This window comes from Phocoena phocoena, chromosome 16 (genome assembly GCF_963924675.1).
Source record: "Phocoena phocoena chromosome 16, mPhoPho1.1, whole genome shotgun sequence".
Lineage (NCBI taxonomy): Eukaryota > Metazoa > Chordata > Mammalia > Artiodactyla > Phocoenidae > Phocoena > Phocoena phocoena.
In genome coordinates, this window is record NC_089234.1 from 40,997,113 (window position 1) to 41,015,143 (window position 18,031).

The 18,031-nt window shown below is 34.0% G+C and overlaps 1 protein-coding gene across 8 annotated transcripts in view; it reads right to left on the reverse strand.

Moving 5' to 3' along the window:
* Positions 1–18,031, reverse strand: part of PCDH15 (protocadherin related 15) — a 714,536-nt gene that overhangs the window by 95,454 nt on the left and 601,051 nt on the right. For all 8 annotated transcript variants that reach the window (XM_065894178.1, XM_065894175.1, XM_065894174.1 and 5 more), the window contains 2 exons: positions 8,702–8,811; positions 6,420–6,560 (listed from right to left, as the gene is read on the reverse strand). In XM_065894178.1, coding sequence (XP_065750250.1) covers positions 6,420–6,560; positions 8,702–8,811 — 251 coding nt within the window. The remainder of the gene's footprint in view (positions 1–6,419; positions 6,561–8,701; positions 8,812–18,031) is intronic.

The window sequence follows — 18,031 nt, forward strand, 5'->3', positions numbered from 1 at the left end:
TTTAAGGTTTATCTTAATTGTCCTGTCATTTATTCCTTATTGAAAGGCTAGTTATTGCATCAAAACACAATGATATATTTATACAAAGCTATGTTTTTTCTTCCACACTTGAAGATAATTTTACTGTAAAAGAAAAATTGCACTTCAATTGTGAAATTCCATATATCAAACTGAGCTCTAATAAAATTGCACATTATGTATTATTGCTTTTGTTTTATATAAGATAAAAAATGGTGATGACTCTGTGGCAGAAATATTGATATAAGTTTCTGAGGAATTTCTCAAGGACACAGGCTCCTTGAAATCTCTTTGGGGCCAATAACTTTCATCCTGAAGACCCAGGAGAGACTGAGTTGTTCAGGGGAGATAGAGAATTTATTACAGTGCTATATGTCAATTTTAGCTCAATAAAACTGAAAGAAAAAAAAATGTTTCAACTACATTCTGCTCTCCAGCCACACTGAAATGGTGAGCTTAATATGGGCATATGGAATTTAATTATAAAAGCCTGTTTTTTCTTTTCTGCTCTCCCTTTCATCCTGCTGATCTGAGGTAATCTTTTTCCTGCTGTTGAATAAAACCTCAAGATAGTCCATAATTTAAAAAAACGAACAGATTTAGTTAATAGAAAGTACTATGATCATATTGTTTTTTAAAAAAGATTCCCTAGTTCAATATATTAATCAATACTTCAAATTTCATTTAAAGGTAAAACTTTTTCTTCCTTCCCAGCTAAGATGTGCTCCTGGAAAGTATCCTGTCTTTGGAGAAGAGATTGTAAGAGATTTCTTTTTTCTTTATTAATTACCTCTTCACCTATTTACTAGCAGCTGTTTGTTTAACACTCAGGTTGCCATCGTCTGGTATTAGAGATTGAGGAGGAAAGATTGGTAAGGTAGGCAGGAAAGTTTCGACTTAATCATTATTGTGAAACGGCTGAACACTTTTGGGCCAGACCTGTGTTTAAAACAGACTTTGTCAACAGGGCACTTTCAGTATTGGTGTTCTCTCCTGCTGCAACTTTATTTTGGAAGTGCTTTTCAATTACAGCTGACCTCTGAACAACATGGGTTGGAACTGCACGAGTCCACTTATTTTTCATAATAGATATTTTGTAATAGTAAATACTACAGTACTATACTGTCCAAGGTTGGCTGAATTTGCTGTTTAACAAATGTTTTCTGTTAATTTGGATTATTTTATTCATCATTTATTCATTCATTTGATCATATATTTATTATATTACCCACTACTTCCAAAGAAGATTAATGAAGCTTAAAAGATAAAAGTTAGTAGTTAAGAGAGGGAAAAAATATATCTAGAAGCCCTGGGTGAAAAATCCAAAGCACTTGAGGGAAAATTTAATCCTAAACTCGGTAACAGCACAGTGCAAGGACCTGAGAGGGCTATATAGTTCCTATTATCTTAAATTCATTGACTGTGAAAAAAATTCCCCTGATTCAACAAATATTTCAAATATCCTTGGATTAAGATAATGTGTTTAGGGATTTGAGGAAGACGACTAAGGTGACAATGTAATATTTGAATCTTCCTGAATCTTCCTCATTACTAAAAGACAGAGATTTGGATAGCAAAATATTGGGAGAAAATATACCATGCAATTGGCAATTCTAAAAAGCAAGACAATGTCTTGCAGGAATGCCTCCCTTTTGACAAAGACTTGCTATCACTTGCTATAAAAGCGGCAGACCCTCTAAGTTCTCTCCTGTGGTGCAATCCACTCATGTGCAGGTCTTAAGGCCCTACACTGCCTATGAGGTTTGGAGTTCAGGGAGCTGCATTGCTATGCTGATTGCTAGGCTGATACTCCTGCTTATACTTTTGTAGGGAGTAATAGGGTCCTTGCATCTGACCCAGAAGTTTATTTTTTTATCTTGTACCAACATCCATAGAACTTTATTGGTTAAATTATTAACCCATGTAGTTATTCTTGTGGGTATTCTCCTGCTTTTATGTCTCCTCCCCACTATCAAGTTTTAAGTAGGATAATATCCTAGCATCAAACCAAAAACCTACAGATAATATCTAAAACTAAATAAGGCAACAAGCTAGCCTCCAGATCACAGAGTATGAACTTCTGAGGAAAACAAATGACATAAACCAGATCTCTGTACTAACTGCAAGTGTGATAACTACTGCTTTTAAGGGAGTTCAGAGAGGGCTACGGGTTTCTAGTGGCCCTGAGAGCTGGTGAACCTCAAAGTTACCAGCACACACTAAATGAAGAAGATACTAAGTTAATATGAACGCAGTAGCAGGACAAAACTCCACACTAAGGAGAAAGGAAAAAACAGTGAGAGCAGAATATAAATTGAGCAGGACAGGCACAATAGGGGAAAAGCAAAGAAAACGTCTCCAAGTAAAATGGGAGTGCAGAGGAAAGCAAGCAGATTTCTAAAAGCTGAAGAATAATTTTTAACACATTATGAAAATAACTGAAACAGGTATTCTACAGCTGTGAATTAGAAAAGCATTCCTGAAACTACCCTGAAAGATTAAAAAGATAGAAGGTAGAAAGAGAAACATGAAAGATAGAAAAAGATCATGGTCAAAGCCACAAAGTAAAAAGAGAACAGTGAGCAAAAGAACAGAAACCTTTTCTTCTGCCTTTCCTATAGGAGTTGGACCTCAGAGTAATCAAATATTTGATATTGAGAGAGTTTTTATAGAAATATTTTGGCTAATACATATAGAAGAAATAAAAGGAAGGAATTAATAGTTGGGAAATGATTAACAGTGGCTGCTATTATCACAGGAGGAGAGAGCCAAAGAGACTTGGTGTACCTCCTTAAAGAAGTAGTGAGTTTCACCTATGATTTATTTCTTAAAAAACAACAACAACAACAAAAAAATGGATCTAATCAAGACTCCGGCTCTAATGACAATTTATAGGAAATAAAGAAGACAGAGAAAAATATGAAGTGACCCACTGAAGATACAGTTGTCGAAATCCAGGTTTCAGAGATCTGATTTCTCAAACAAATAAATAACAAGATGGATAAAAAGGAGTGACAATGGTGAAGCCTATAGATTAAAAGAGACTTAAAGAGCTGTCAGCCAACTGCAGTATATGAACTTATTTGGATTCCAATGTGAATAAATTTTTAGTACAAGTATCGAATGGATATCTGTTGATACTGAGGAATTTTTGTTAGTTTGGGGAGAGTAATAATGGTATTCTAATTGAGTTTTAAGAGTCTTTATCTTTAAGAGATACATACTGAAATACTTACAGATGAAATATTATGTCTCTGTGTTGTTTCAAAATAATGGAGTGAGACTAAATGAAAGATTTCCCAGGACTCAATGAAGTTGGGTAGTTGATACATAGAGGTTCATTATAATAGTCTGTAATTTTATTTACGTTTGAAATGTTCCCTGCTAAAAGATTAAAATGTCTTAAACACTGCTAATATCAAATTTTGGAAATGTGCTGTAATTTTTTTCTATTTTAATTATTAATTTGCTTTAAATATTAAATTCACTTACAGCATAGTTGTAAAACTTACTTTGAAAATTATTTCATTAATAAATTCTTGGTAAAGAAATTATAATAAAATCCTTCTTTAATGAATGAAATTTATTCTGTTTATTACCTTTATTCATATGATATGTGATAGAGCTAAAGATCATAGGGTAGCTAATTCTGAAGAAGGAATGAAACTTTAAACAATTAACCTCAATTTACATAATGGTCTTATTATTTGCATAGCTAATGGGTAGGGTTTGATCATAGGCCATTAACAGTCATTAATAAGTGAAACTGTATTAGAAATACTACATGGGTTTGTACTTCAGACTCAAGAAGCAAAGGTTAGTCATGACACAGACACAGAGAATGGACTTGAGGACATGGGGAGTGGGAAGGGTAAGCTGGGACCAAGTGAGAGAGTGGCATGGACATATATACACTACCAAATGTAAAGCAGCTAGCTAGTGGGAAGCAGCTGCATAGCACAGGGAGATCAGCTCATTGCTTTGTGACCACCTAGAGGGGTGGGATGGGGAGGGTGGGAGGGAGATGCAAGAGGGAGGAGATATGGGAATATATGTATATGTAGAGCTGATTCAGTTTGTTATAAAGCAGAAACTAACACACCATTGTAAAGCAATTATACTCCAATAAAGATGTTTAAAAAAAAAAAAGTCAGTCATGAAATGTTATTGGGTTGGCCAAAAAGTTCGTTCAGGTTTTTCCGTACGATCTTACAGAAAAACCCAAACGAACTTTTTGGCCAACCTGATAATAACAAATAGTCAAAGCATTAGGCATTAAACAAACTAACATTTAGCTTTTCGGCTTCACACATTTCTGAGAGGATAATTCATGAATTTGCTAACTGGTCTCACTGTGCATGCATACTAGGGCACATGTAAGTATACATGGGTGTATTAGCTAAACTTTTATTAGCCTCAGATTTACATTTAAATTACAGTGAGAACTAGTTTACTATACTCACATATGAAACATCAATATGTCTTTATGCCTAGAAATCAGAGCTATTTCTTGAAAAATGCTAGGGTCTACAACTTAAATATTTGGCAAATTTTTTTTCTAATTCTAACTTTCCGAACTTTCTAATTCTAATTCCGTTTGTTTCAAAGAAAGATGACAAATGGTTTTCAATTAACTTTTACATTTATTTTTATTTGCAATAAGGTAGTTTACATTATGTAATTTAGAACTACTCTAACCTTTCAACTCCTGGTTTAGTCAATTTAATTTACAATTGAATTGTAAATTGTAAGCGTCCTCTATATTTTATAAAAATGTAATTGCTTGCAGTTTAAAGATTTTAAAAACTCAAATAACTGGTCTGCTATTTTTTTTTTTTTTTTTTTTTGCGGTACGCGGGCCTCTCACTATTGTGGCCTCTCCCGTTGCGGAGCACAGGCTCCGGATGCGCAGGCCCAGCGGCCATGGCTCACGGGCCCAGCCGCTCCGCAGCATGTGGGATCTTCCCAGACTGGGGCACGCACCAGTGTCCCCTGCATCGGCAGGTGGACTCTCAACCATTGCACCACCAGGGAAGCCCCCTGGTCTGCTATTTTTAAACAATTATGTAAGTGATGCATAATCACTGAAGACAATTTAATTCCTGTAATTCCAAAGACACACTGTATATAATCTGATTTTTCCAATGATTTGGTTGTGCTTTTACAAACAACTGTGCAGGCCTCTACCTTAGATCCGTAAGTGAGATTTGAAATACATGAACAGAAGTGATTTTTTTTTATGATCATCAATTGCTGAACTGATACAGAAAACTCTGTAGCACATCTTTTGCCTCTCACTCCCACCTTGCTCACTCTTCTCTTATCCTGCTGGGGTGTTCTCTCTCTCTCTCTGGCATTCATATGGGTACTCTTGCTCTGGCTCTCAGGATCTCTTCTTTTTCCCTCTTTCCTGTTTTAAAGATGCTGATTGATGGAGTGCTGTGAGAGTATGTCCAGAAATGGGCCCAGAGTAAAATATAAATGTTTCATACCCTGTTTTGTTATTTATACTTTCTCTGGGCCTCTATTCTGCTAGTAGTTAAATTAAATCAGGTTTGCCTGGGTTTTCTAGATTTTAAAAAATTTCCCATTCATTATAACAGCTGATATATGACAATGTTAAGTTACAAAAAGATGGATTGCTTAATGTGCAAAGGAGTGTTATCTCAATGGATGGAAAAGAACAGTGTTTATCCCATTACCAGTAACATCTCTCAGAATCTATGCTGGCCCCCTTCACAAATTGGCTTTTACTTGGTTCGCTGTATGGGTAAACTACACTACACCAAAATGTTGAAGAAAGATTTTGGAGTAAAAAGATAGCTTAAATCTCCCACTTTTCATTTACTGACAGTAACATTTTTTTGAAAAATCACTTAACCTTTTCTTGTCTTTGTAAAATGGGGATAATAAATCTCATTTCCTAGAAATGGGTGTGAATTAAGGATAATGCTAACATTATGATAAATGTTAGTCACTCTTTTTAAGAAGCATTTACCTCTGCTCTAAGAAAATACAAAGTACCAGAAGCCACACAATTCAGTAAATGTATGGTAATCATGTGCCCCTTAACAATATACATTCCAAGGGGTTAGCCATAACTACCCAGTGTAATTAAGAATAAGGTTTTCTATGCAACATACACCAATAATGATGGCATTCCAGTAAGACTGTGCACAAAATTTGAAAACATTGTGTTATTACCTTGACATTTAAGAAGTATGAAGTCATTCTCTGCATTGTCATATATCAGATCTTAAAATGAATGGGCAGTCATCTTTGAGTGTTAATGATCTTTCTACGTTCTCCACTGAGGATTTTATTTAGACATATATATTTCATTAGAAAATAAGTAAAAACACCATAAAATTCTTGTAAAATCCTTAAGTAATACAACTTACTTTTTGAAGGAACACGTAGGTTGGCGAGGACTACTTCCAGGGAATCAGCTTGGACTCGAAGTACATAGCTTGTCCTTGTCTCATAATCCAGAGGGCCATTCACATAGATTACACCCGTGATGTTATTAATTCCAAACTTATCTAGAATTAAAACACAATTCCTTGGTTACTCTCTTCACACTATAAGGGAAAATTCTCTTTAAAAAGCACTGTGATTTTTAAAACACATATAATAAGAGTTACAAAATGCTGGCTTTGGAAACTCTGTTCCAGTTCCCGAAATTATCAACATCAGTGTTTCCCTAAATGCATGTTTTGAAATTCAAGTTTTTTTGAGATCCTCCTGGAAATTGATGTTTCTATGGTCAATTAAATCTGAAACAATGCATATACTATTTCCCTCACCGTAGATACACACAATCTTCTGCCATACTAAATGCTTCTAGAAATTTTGTTTTAAAGAAATCCATTTAATTTTGTTTAAGCAATTATTTTATGACCTTATTGGATTATTATACTTTTTATGATTTAATGCATCTTATTATCCTGCAGATTTAGTGTTTTGCTAAGAATGTGAGCGGGAACAAACAGAACAAACAGATAATTTCATATGTTGATTATTTAGAAAATATTATTTATTATTCTAAATATCTTAAAATATTTTGCCCGGAAGTCTATTTATTTATTTATTGTGGTACGCGGGCCTCTCCCGTTGCCGAGCACAGGCTCCGGACGCGCAGGCTCAGTGGCCACGGCTCACGGGCCCAGCTGCTCCACGGCATGCGGGATCCTCCCGGACCGGGGCACGAACTCGTGTCCCCTGCATCGGCAGGCGTACTCTCAACCACTGCACCACGAGGGAAGCCCCTGAAGTCTATTTATTAAAATAAATTTGGTCATATATATTTGAGTGAAGGGCAGGGCACATTGGCAACCTTTGTAATACCCCACCTCTTTCACTCTCTCTGTCTTTTCCTCACTTTGGTTTTCTCCACAGCATTTATCACTACCTAAACACTATATGTTTATTAGCTTAATAATTGTTTAATAATTGTTACTATCTCCTCTTATTGGACTGATAAATTCTATGAGGGCAAGGATCTGTCTATTTTGTTCACTGCTCTATCCTAAGTAGCTAGAAGGTACTGAGTACATGATAGATGCTCAATAAATATTAGTTGAATAAATTGATAAGCAAATAAATTGAATGTAAAAAGAATCATTGTGGTGGAGTGTGGGTAATAAGTAGAGCCACTTTGCTAACTTCAAGGAAGAGAACAGATAGAATTACAGAAAAAATTATAAGAACAGATTCAGAAATCTTAGCTTCAGTCAGATGTTATAAGTTCAAGGAAAAAGGAAAGTCAGTAATATTTGGAGAGGAGGCATAACAGCACAGGAGAAACAGACAATAAGAAAAGTACTACATTGAGCACTTGCTTCAGGGGCAGTAATTTCCAGTAATGGTTGGTCACTGAAATACTTGAAAACAGCTTTTATAATTTCCTTGCAAACTGCTTTACAACATTAACATTCATTCGTTTAATATTGAATATGCATGTGTTTTTTAAATGTATATTAACTGGGTTTTTAGTTTGTTTGTTTTTTTAACACCTACAACATGCCAGACCATTTAACTCATAAAAAGGGAAAACCAAAGGACAACTAACCTGTGGGTCATAGGTGAAACAAAGAATCAATATGCAAATTGAAAAACTGAGTTACGAACTTACTCCCACAGGTTAGCAAACCATTCCATTCTCAGTGAAAAGTGATGGTAGACAAAACTCAAATTATTTATTTACTTATAACTGTTGATTATATGTTTGATTTGACAGTTTGAGGACTCATACAAAAGGCTTTTTATCATGGATGTGGCTCTTTGGGCATTCACAGTTATTTCTGTTCCTAAAATTTCTTCAGGATTAGTTAATGTATGACATGGGGTAAGGGCTGTGGATGGCACAAAACAGTGGCAAGAGACTACTGCAGGCTATGATTATGACCAAAAGTTGAAAGTATGCATTAATTTTGAACACGTTATTAAAATATCCCTAATTCAGGGGGAGGGGAACACTTTCAGAATTGGATATTGAGTATTCCCTAAGGGAAATAAATAGCATTTGTCAATATAACTGGATTTTTAATCAGATTCAGCACATAGTTACATTTAAGTCAGACACATCTTACTAGAAAAATAGGGTAAAGAGTAATTAAATCTGAAATTTATTCCAAATCTAAGTTTGTTTTATGATGAAAACACAGACTAAACATACACTCACCCTCTTCATTTCCTGCAACAATGGAGTACACAATACTCTGATTGATGGCTGCAGCAGAAATTACACCAACCATAGTCCCTCTGGTTGCAAGTTCACTTACTGGAGGCGGTCTGCAGGTTTAGAGAAGATAATTTATTTTCCTGGTCCATTTTGTCATGATGGAGTTTTGAATTTAATAATAGAATATGTTAGTTTTGTGCGTGTGTGTTTATTTGAATAATACTATTTTTTGAACTTTTCAACAAAGTAACACATTCAGACTCCAGCCCTAACTATGTTCAAAATTATGCAAATGTTCTTTGTTAAGAATGTCTTGTCACCTGTATATTACTACTTTATTATCTGCCAAAAATTGTATAAAATTCATTTTACTTGTCTCAACTTCTGGACAGAATGCAATAGGTAGATACAGTTTGCTATCTCAAGTTGCTAAAGAAAAATATTGCTTTTATGTTGGTAATATTAGCATATTTAAGCAAATGGCCTCCAGATATCTCTTTCTAGTCTAGTCCTTACCCTGCTCTACTTTAAACTTTAACTGTACTAAACGTATTTGAATGGATGGCATCACAAAATTAATATTTCTTTTGAATTCACTTATTTTACTTAACTGTAACCATATTATTCCCCCAGTACTATGACCCTTAATTTTATTTATCTATTTACTTTTAAATTTTTATTGAATTATAGTTGATTTACAATGTTATGTTAATTTCTGCTGTACAGCAAAGTAACTCAGTTATACATATATAGTCTTTTTCATATTCTTTTCCATTATGGTTTATCACAGATATTGAATATAGTTCCCTGTGCTATACAGTAGGACCTTGTCGTTTATCCATCCTACATATAATAGTTTGCATGATACTTAATTTTAAAAATATATTTTCAACAACACAGTATCTCATTCTCAAAATATCCATTTTATTTTACAATATTGGTCACTGTGACGAGGCTATTATAACTTTACCTTCATAAACTAATGCAAACAATCTCACTCTTACAATTCACATACTTATATCATCCAACTCCAACAGATTTAGAAAATTCTTAAATATAAAGTTTTAACATCTCCGAATCTTTTTAAAGTCCAATCTATCTAACCCATCTAATTTCTATAAGCTTTAGCCTCTTTCCTCAAACTGATAAGATAAATCCTACTGACACTCTTTCACATGGCCTTTTATCTTGTAATACTTACTCTCTTAATATTACCCTTCATTTTTATCTCCATCTTCTCAGTTCTTCTAATCTAGATTACATTACACAATTATATTGTGCTTACATGAAGCCTTTTATAACAAATTCTGAGCTACAAATACAGTCTGAAAAATTAATTACATACAATCCTTCTTAAACATCTTGTCCAAAATGCTATGTTCTTTGCCACTGTACTCCATATACTTGATAGACTAAAATTATCTAAATGTAAAATGATCTATCTTACAGACAGATGTTATAGCACCTAATGATGGTCCATATCTCCAGTGAATGGTCAATAACTATTTCTTGATAAAGAGTAAGAACTAACCTGTATAATTTTTTAATGAAAATTATAAAGTATTTATCTATTTATTTGTTTAATTTTACTTCTCTGCATATTTTCTGCCTTCTTTTGTTAATAGCATCCAGATATTGCTTTGGATAACCATACCTCCTTCATTGTTAGTCTAAATGGTTTGGGTAGAATTGACCCAATCCCCCAGGTATATTGATAGACACACACTACCCAGCTCTGGCCAATGAGGGCACTTTATTTTGCTTTGCTGTATGTTCATGTGTGGTAAATGTTTCATGCAAACCCAATGAAAGTCTTGTCCAAGAATGTTACTGTAACCAAAAAAAAAAAGTTTTTTTGTTGTTATTGACTAGAATATTAATGTTTCTCCCTATGAGGGGGTTCTATCTGATAATAAAGCAACACAAATGAAATAACTAAAGGTTGAAAATACATCCTGTACACTTTGACTAGTAATCTAAATGCTTTTATACTTGAAGCTAGGTAAACTCATCATTTCAGTTACTAAAACGATACATTCTCCTTTATCTAGTATTTCAATCACTTGCAATCAAAAGAGTCCCAAAGAATAAAAAAATATTTAGATAAGAAAAGGATACATTTACCTAAGTAGACTTCTAAAGAAAGATATCTGAGGTAACACAATTATAGTTTATAAGCAATTTACCTAGGCATTGTCACAGTGTCAGTTTAGTGAAATAAGGATGCCTTTGGTAATTCTGAACCGAAAATGACAGTAGACTACCACAAAAAGGAAGGCACTTAGAAAAGTGACACTAAGGTTAGTTTTGATGGATTATGAATAGATATATTTTTCTATGATATTTTAGATTATAAACAGACATTAAGACTAATTGTTGTTTGCAACATTGGCTAGTGGTTGACCTTGGTGATTGTGAAATCATTAAACCTGGAAAGGGTTAAAATTAAAGAGTTATGGAAACACAGTAGGATCCTCACCTTGGTATTCCTACCCTTGTGTATCTCCTCTTGTAGGAGGGGCAGACTGTGACTTGTTTCTAATGGACAGAATACAGCAAACAAGATGGGATGTCACTTCAGTGACTATGTTATATTAGATTATAACTTGTAACTTCTTGCTAGCGGACTCTGACTACTTCCCTTGCTGGATTTAATGAAGTGAGTGGAGATGTGGAATTGTGAGTTCTGACCAACAATCAGCAAGCAACTAAGGCCCTCAGTAAAACATCCCACATGGAACTGAATCCTAGCAACAACCACATGAGCTTGGAGGTAGACCCTTCTCTAGTCAAGCCTCAAGTGAGATTCTTGCCCTGGCCAACATCTTGACTAAAACCTGTGTGAGACTATGAAACAGAGGACACAGCCAACAATTTCCTGGCCTACAGAAACTTCAAGATAATAAGTGTGTTGTTTGAACTCGTTACATTTGCAGTAGTATTATTATGGTGCAACAGACAACTAATACACATGGCTTGGATATTAGAGCAATGAATTGTTAATGACAGATCAAATTTCATACAACTTAAGTGTGATATAAGAAAACATATGTTAGTCATATTCTGTGATGATTTTCATATACTGAATTTCTTTTTGTGGAAACAGAAGCTGTTTAAATTGTTTACTCACCTATCTTGTTACTATGTGAGATAAGAGCTAAATTTTATACTTTCCATAATTATTTCATAATGAACTCTTGATCCTTATAAAGTATAGAAATATAAAGTCTGCAGCTAATACGCCTTCAGCTTTAACATTATAAAAATGCCATCTTTCATTTCAAACTTTAAAAATAAAATATTTTATGCATATTTTTGTACAATCAGGATGAAAATGATTAATACTGGAAAAAGCAACTGACATAGTTTAAGAAGGAATTCAAATCCTACGCCTACCACTAAAAAACATTTAAACTTCTATGTTAGTAAATGTTTAAAACAGATTTACTTCTAGACAAAATATCTCATTAACCTTTGTCTTAATTGTTCCAACATACTTCTTTCTACCAGAATCAAAACATACTATAAAAATGCAATTTTCTGGGCTTCCCTGGTGGTGTAGTGGTTGAGAGTCTGCCTGCCGATGCAGGGGACACGGGTTTGTGCCCCGGTCCGGGAAGATGCCACATGCTACTGAGTGGATGGGCCCATGAGCCATGGCCGCTGAGCCTGCGCGTCTGGAGCCTGTGCTCCACAATGGAAGAGGCCACAACAGTGAGAGGCCCGCGTACCACAAAAAAGAAAAAAAAAATGCAATTTTCTCCTGGCTAGATTTAAATCAACCTTTATGATAATGGGCATTAGATTACAAAATTTCAACTCTTTTCTATTTTATTGCCAGGGAAGGCCCATTTTATTTTTGTTTTATGCCCTGGAAAGTACAAGTTACATGATGGGGCAAATTACATATTCCCTTTGGAGTCACATATAACTTGAATATAAGATGAAGGAGTTGGTGTAAATCAGGATCCATAAAATCAGATGTTAGAGAGGATAAAAAGATAAGAAAGTTAAATAAAATGGGTTTGGAATAAATTAATGGAGAAAGGGGTGGAAAGGAATTGGACACTACATACTCTATTTAATAAGGGTAATCAGCATATTTAAATCAACCTTTATGATAATGGGCATTAGATTACAAAATTTCAACTCTTTTCTATTTTATTGCCAGGGAAGGCCCATTTTATTTTTGTTTTATGCCCTGGAAAGTACAAGTTACATGATGGGGCAAATTACATATTCCCTTTGGAGTCACATATAACTTGAATATAAGATGAAGGAGTTGGTGTAAATCAGGATCCATAAAATCAGATGTTAGAGAGGATAAAAAGATAAGAAAGTTAAATAAAATGGGTTTGGAATAAATTAATGGAGAAAGGGGTGGAAAGGAATTGGACACTACATACTCTATTTAATAAGGGTAATCAGCATGCAATAATGCAAGTCCAGAGTGATTTTAAAATGGAAAAAGGAAATTCAAATTTTTATGTAAATTCTATGATCTTTTACATTTTGGCATCCAACGAAATTTATTTTTTAAAGCATCGCCTGACTTGGTTTGATCTGTGGGCTGACAATTTATGATTTTTACAGTAAACTATTTGTAAAGTATTTTCCAATTCTACCATTCTGAGTCCGATATAATGTGATTTATCGTTCCCCTTCTTCCTGTAGAATACAATCAAAATCTATTGATTAATTTCAGAAGCAAAGAATTATAGCCAAATAAATGATTCCTCATAAGCCACTTTTTTTAAATAATTTTTTTCTCTTGCTATCAATTCACATAATTGTAGTTGCACTTCATCCATTTTATAATAAACAATGTATCATTAACCCTCTTCCAATTTAACTTTTTAATAACTAATTCAAAACTAATAGTTGTTTGGAATCTGAAATTCAAGAATTCTACTTTTTAAAGCCAGATTTACTGCCAATATAATTGAGAAAAAGCCCTCTTACAATAAAAGACACTTGAAAGAGCTAGGGCTCACTAGTGAAAATATATAGACTTACTGATGAAGCTTAAGAGTCAAAAGACCTACTGGATTCCCTTTCCCCAGAAAAGGGTTGCAAAGAGGATGCTAAAGAAAATGGTATATTTTAAACAGACATGGACTTTGGAGCCCTGGAGTGACTAACGGTTTTACATTTTTAAAATGCCTTAAGGAAGGACCTTCACTAAAGGTTCTTTCACAAAGCTCGATCTGAATTGGGCTTAATGCCTACATGTCCTGACATATTCCAGATGGCAGCACTGGCTACTACTTATCCCTCAAAGGCAGCACTTTGGTCATAGTTTACATGAGGTTTCATTCTTTATGTTCTATGGGTTTGGACAGAGGTATAATGTCATATATCCACCATTACATACAGTATCATACAGAATATCGTTTCAGTGATGGAAAATCTCCTGTTCCTCATTTATTTGTCCCCCTACCCCCACCCAAATACCTGGCAACCACTGATCTTTTTATTGTCTGTATACTTTTGCCTTTTCCAGAAGGTCATATAGTTGGGATCATATAGTATGTAGTCTTTGGGGCCTGACTTCTTTCCTTAGCAATATGTACTTAAGCCTCCCCCCATGTCTTTTTGTGGTTTGATATGTTTTATTGCTGAATCATAAGTGTACTACAAATAGGTGCACTTTAGTAAGAAGAAAGTTGATCAAAATAACTCCAAATCTGTTGTTTAGAAATACATTTTTGCAAATAAAGTAAGTGTGACCTAGAAAAGTTAACTGCTACAGAATTTATATGCAAAACACATACACCATAATTTTCTTATGAATGTATAAACTAATTCATAGATATTTGTTTAACATTTAAAATTGATTTTTTGGAAAATATAGATTACAATAAATCTCTCAATTAAATATTTTAATGTATCTGGGTCATCTGAATAATGACAATAACGGAATGTGTGGTTTCCAAATGTTAGCCCCAGTTTTACAGTATAAATATAAAATGGAAGAATTATTTTAAAATTTACTTTTATCATTGGTTTTAAGAAGTAGCAGTAAAAGTAAATGTTATATGTGCTGCATAAAGCTCCTAATTATTTTAAATGCTGTACAGTTTAGGATATAAAAGTGTTTGTAAATAAGTGCTATAAAATTTCACTGGGATTCAATCTGGCTGTATTGCTTTCTACTGAGAGACAAATTAATTTATTTTGACATGTTTGAATTCAATATATTTGCAAATCAGTGCCAATTAAGGAACTGATTTTATATCTACTATGAGGGAATTTAATGAAAATGGGAAGGAAAAAAAAACACCCACTGGAACTCCTGTTATTTGTAACCTTGGAGTAATTGCATCAGGGTGATCTAATTTGACATATTTAACTGAGAAAAACAGTCTAAAAAAGACATGAATCAGGAGAGAGACGCCAGCTTTCCTACAGTTCTTAGGATGGATTGTAGATAAGAAAATGAATGAAAGACCAATGGTTAGACACTGCTTTTTACATCTTTTCTGAAGTAAACTTACTATTGTTAAGAGTTTTGCTTCTATTCAGATCCATGAAGTGACCCCGTCTGGAAGACAAGAAAACTGAGGTCCTGAGTAGTAAGCACTTTCTCAAGTTCAGAAAACTACTTGAAAGCTACATCTGCAGTCTGTTTGTTTGATTGATTGACTGACTGATTTACTGTTTGAATTAATAGAGTTTAATCTTTCTTAGTCATTGGCTCTAAAACTTTAAACTGTAAAAATTAACTGAATAACTTATTAAAGTTTCAGACTTTTGCATCATGCTTAAAGATTCCCATTTAGTAGGTCCATACAGTCAGATCCAGGACTATCATTTATAAAAGGTCCCCAGGTGATTCAGATAGGAGTGGTTTGAAATCATGTCTTTGGGGAATAATGGACTTTCTCCCTGCTGCCTTCCTCTGTCCTTTGCTTCCCTCACTCTACTCACCAACCTTTAGTGCTTACTCTACAGCAGTGAATGTCCTTTCACAGACTAGAATTAAGCTAAGAACACTCTTCTCAGATTCTAATAGCTCTGAGTTTGAATTATGGCTCTCATATTTACTAGCTATGTGACCTTGGGAAAATTCTTAGTTTCCCTGACCTTATTTCTTTATTTGTAAAATGGGGACATTAACTAGTCAGAAGATTGTTGAGTTCACTAAAGGATATAATGCATACAAAAAGTTTTCCTTACACCTAGCATGTGGTAGGTACTCCATAAATTATAGCCATTGTTAATATATCACTTTATAAGCTACGCTTCTGGAAGTTTAGCTTAAATATTATAATGATGTGTAGCTTTGTCTCATAGACAGTAGACACAATAAAAATAAAACTGGAATACTTATATCTATCTTGGCTAATATTATAGACTATGTTTTATGCACTCTGATTTTCCCTTTTCAGTTCTCAATCACATCAATTTTATATCTGAGATGGGGATAATATTTTTCTTTTTACTGTCTTTACAGCTTTAAATTCATAGACTTTTTGGGGTTTCATTCAAAAACAACTACTGTGGGGTGGGATTGGTATAGGCTGGCTCTGAAACTTAAACAACAACAAAATCACTTAAAAAGTAACTATTTTATGCATAGGGGTTTACTCATTCATTCAATAAATATTTACTGAACATATACCATGTGCCTGACATCCACTAGGCAGTAAAGACACAAAGGATAGAGGAAGTGAATTGTGCAGTCATGGAGTTTATAGCTTCACAAGCAAACCAGATAGTTGTGTAAACAGTTACAGTAAAATGTAGTAAATACATTAATACCAGATATCTGGTTAAAAGTTCAGTAGTAAACATGGCATGCATCATTTATATTTTATATTCCCCAAATACCAACAAAGTATCTGTAAGTGGAATCAGCGGGCTGCATGGTCTGATGAATAACTAGACCAGGCATATTCATTTCTGGCTAATTGATTTACTTACTAAAAATAGGCTACGATGTAGGTCGTTAAGTAACAACCTCTGAGAAAACAGTTTTGTATTTTGGCTTATTTATCAGCTTGGTGTTTTGTGACCACCTAGAGGGGTGGGATAGGGAGGGTGGGAGGGGGACGCAAGAGGGAAGGAGATGTGGGGATATATGTATACATATAACTGATTCACTTTGTTATACAGCAGCAACTAACACAACCATGTAAAGCAATTATACCTCAATAAAGATGTTTAAAAAAAAAGGAGTGTTTATTTTCTCCTTTATAGATGAATCTGTACATTTGGACTTTTTGAAGGGCATGACAGTAATCTTCTGAAACAGGCTCTCTAATGCTTTTATTTGTTGTTTTCTATTGATTCCACTAGACTCTATGCCATTAGGTAAGAAACTATTTCTTACCTAATGAATCACCATAGAATCTTGAAATATATTAGTGTAGTCATACACATAACATCAAAAAAGAAAAACAGATACTCTGATAGAGCATTTAATATTTCAATTCAATTCTACTTTTAACAGTTGAATGAATGTACTACCTCAAAAATAGCATAATAAAAATAGATGTTCAAATTCTGCTAGAATTTCTAAGAAAGAAAGGGATAAATCATTTTTCATTAAGTGTTATTCATACCCTAGAAAGACAGTAAATATTTACAATCATGCTATCTAGGTAGGAGGATATATATCTTAAGATGGATTAAGTATTCAATACCTTAAGACAGATAAATTCAACATTATTTTAGGAAGTGGGGGTATTTCATTTTCAAGTTTTGGCTAAAGAAGTAATCAATACATTAATTCTAGATTTAGTTTTTATTATGATATATATTTTATATATATATGTAAATATGTGAAGTATTACTCAGTCATGAAAAAGAAGGGGATCCTGCCATTTGTGACAACATGGATGGACCCTGAGGGCATTATGCTAAGTGGAATAAATCAGAAAAAGACAAATACTGTATGATCTCACTTATATGTGGAAACTTAAAAAAAAAAAAAACTCACAGAAACAGGGAACAGATTGGTGGCTGCCAGAAGTGGGAGGTGGGGGGTGAGGGAACTGGGTGAAGGTGGTCAAAAGGTACAAGCTTCCAGTTATAAGACGAGTAAGTTCTGGGAATGAAGGTACAGCATGGCAACTACAGTGAAAAATACTATACTGTATGTTTGAAAGTTGCTAAAAGAGTAGATCTTAAAAGTCCTCATCATAAGAAAAAAAATTGTAACTATATGAGGTGATGAATGTTAACTAAACTTATTGTAGTAGTTATTTTGTAATACATGCATATATAAAGTTATTATGTTGTGCACTTTAAATGAATACAATAGTACATGTCAATTATATGTCAATAAAATTGGAAAGGGGCTTCCCTGGTGGCACAGTGGTTGAG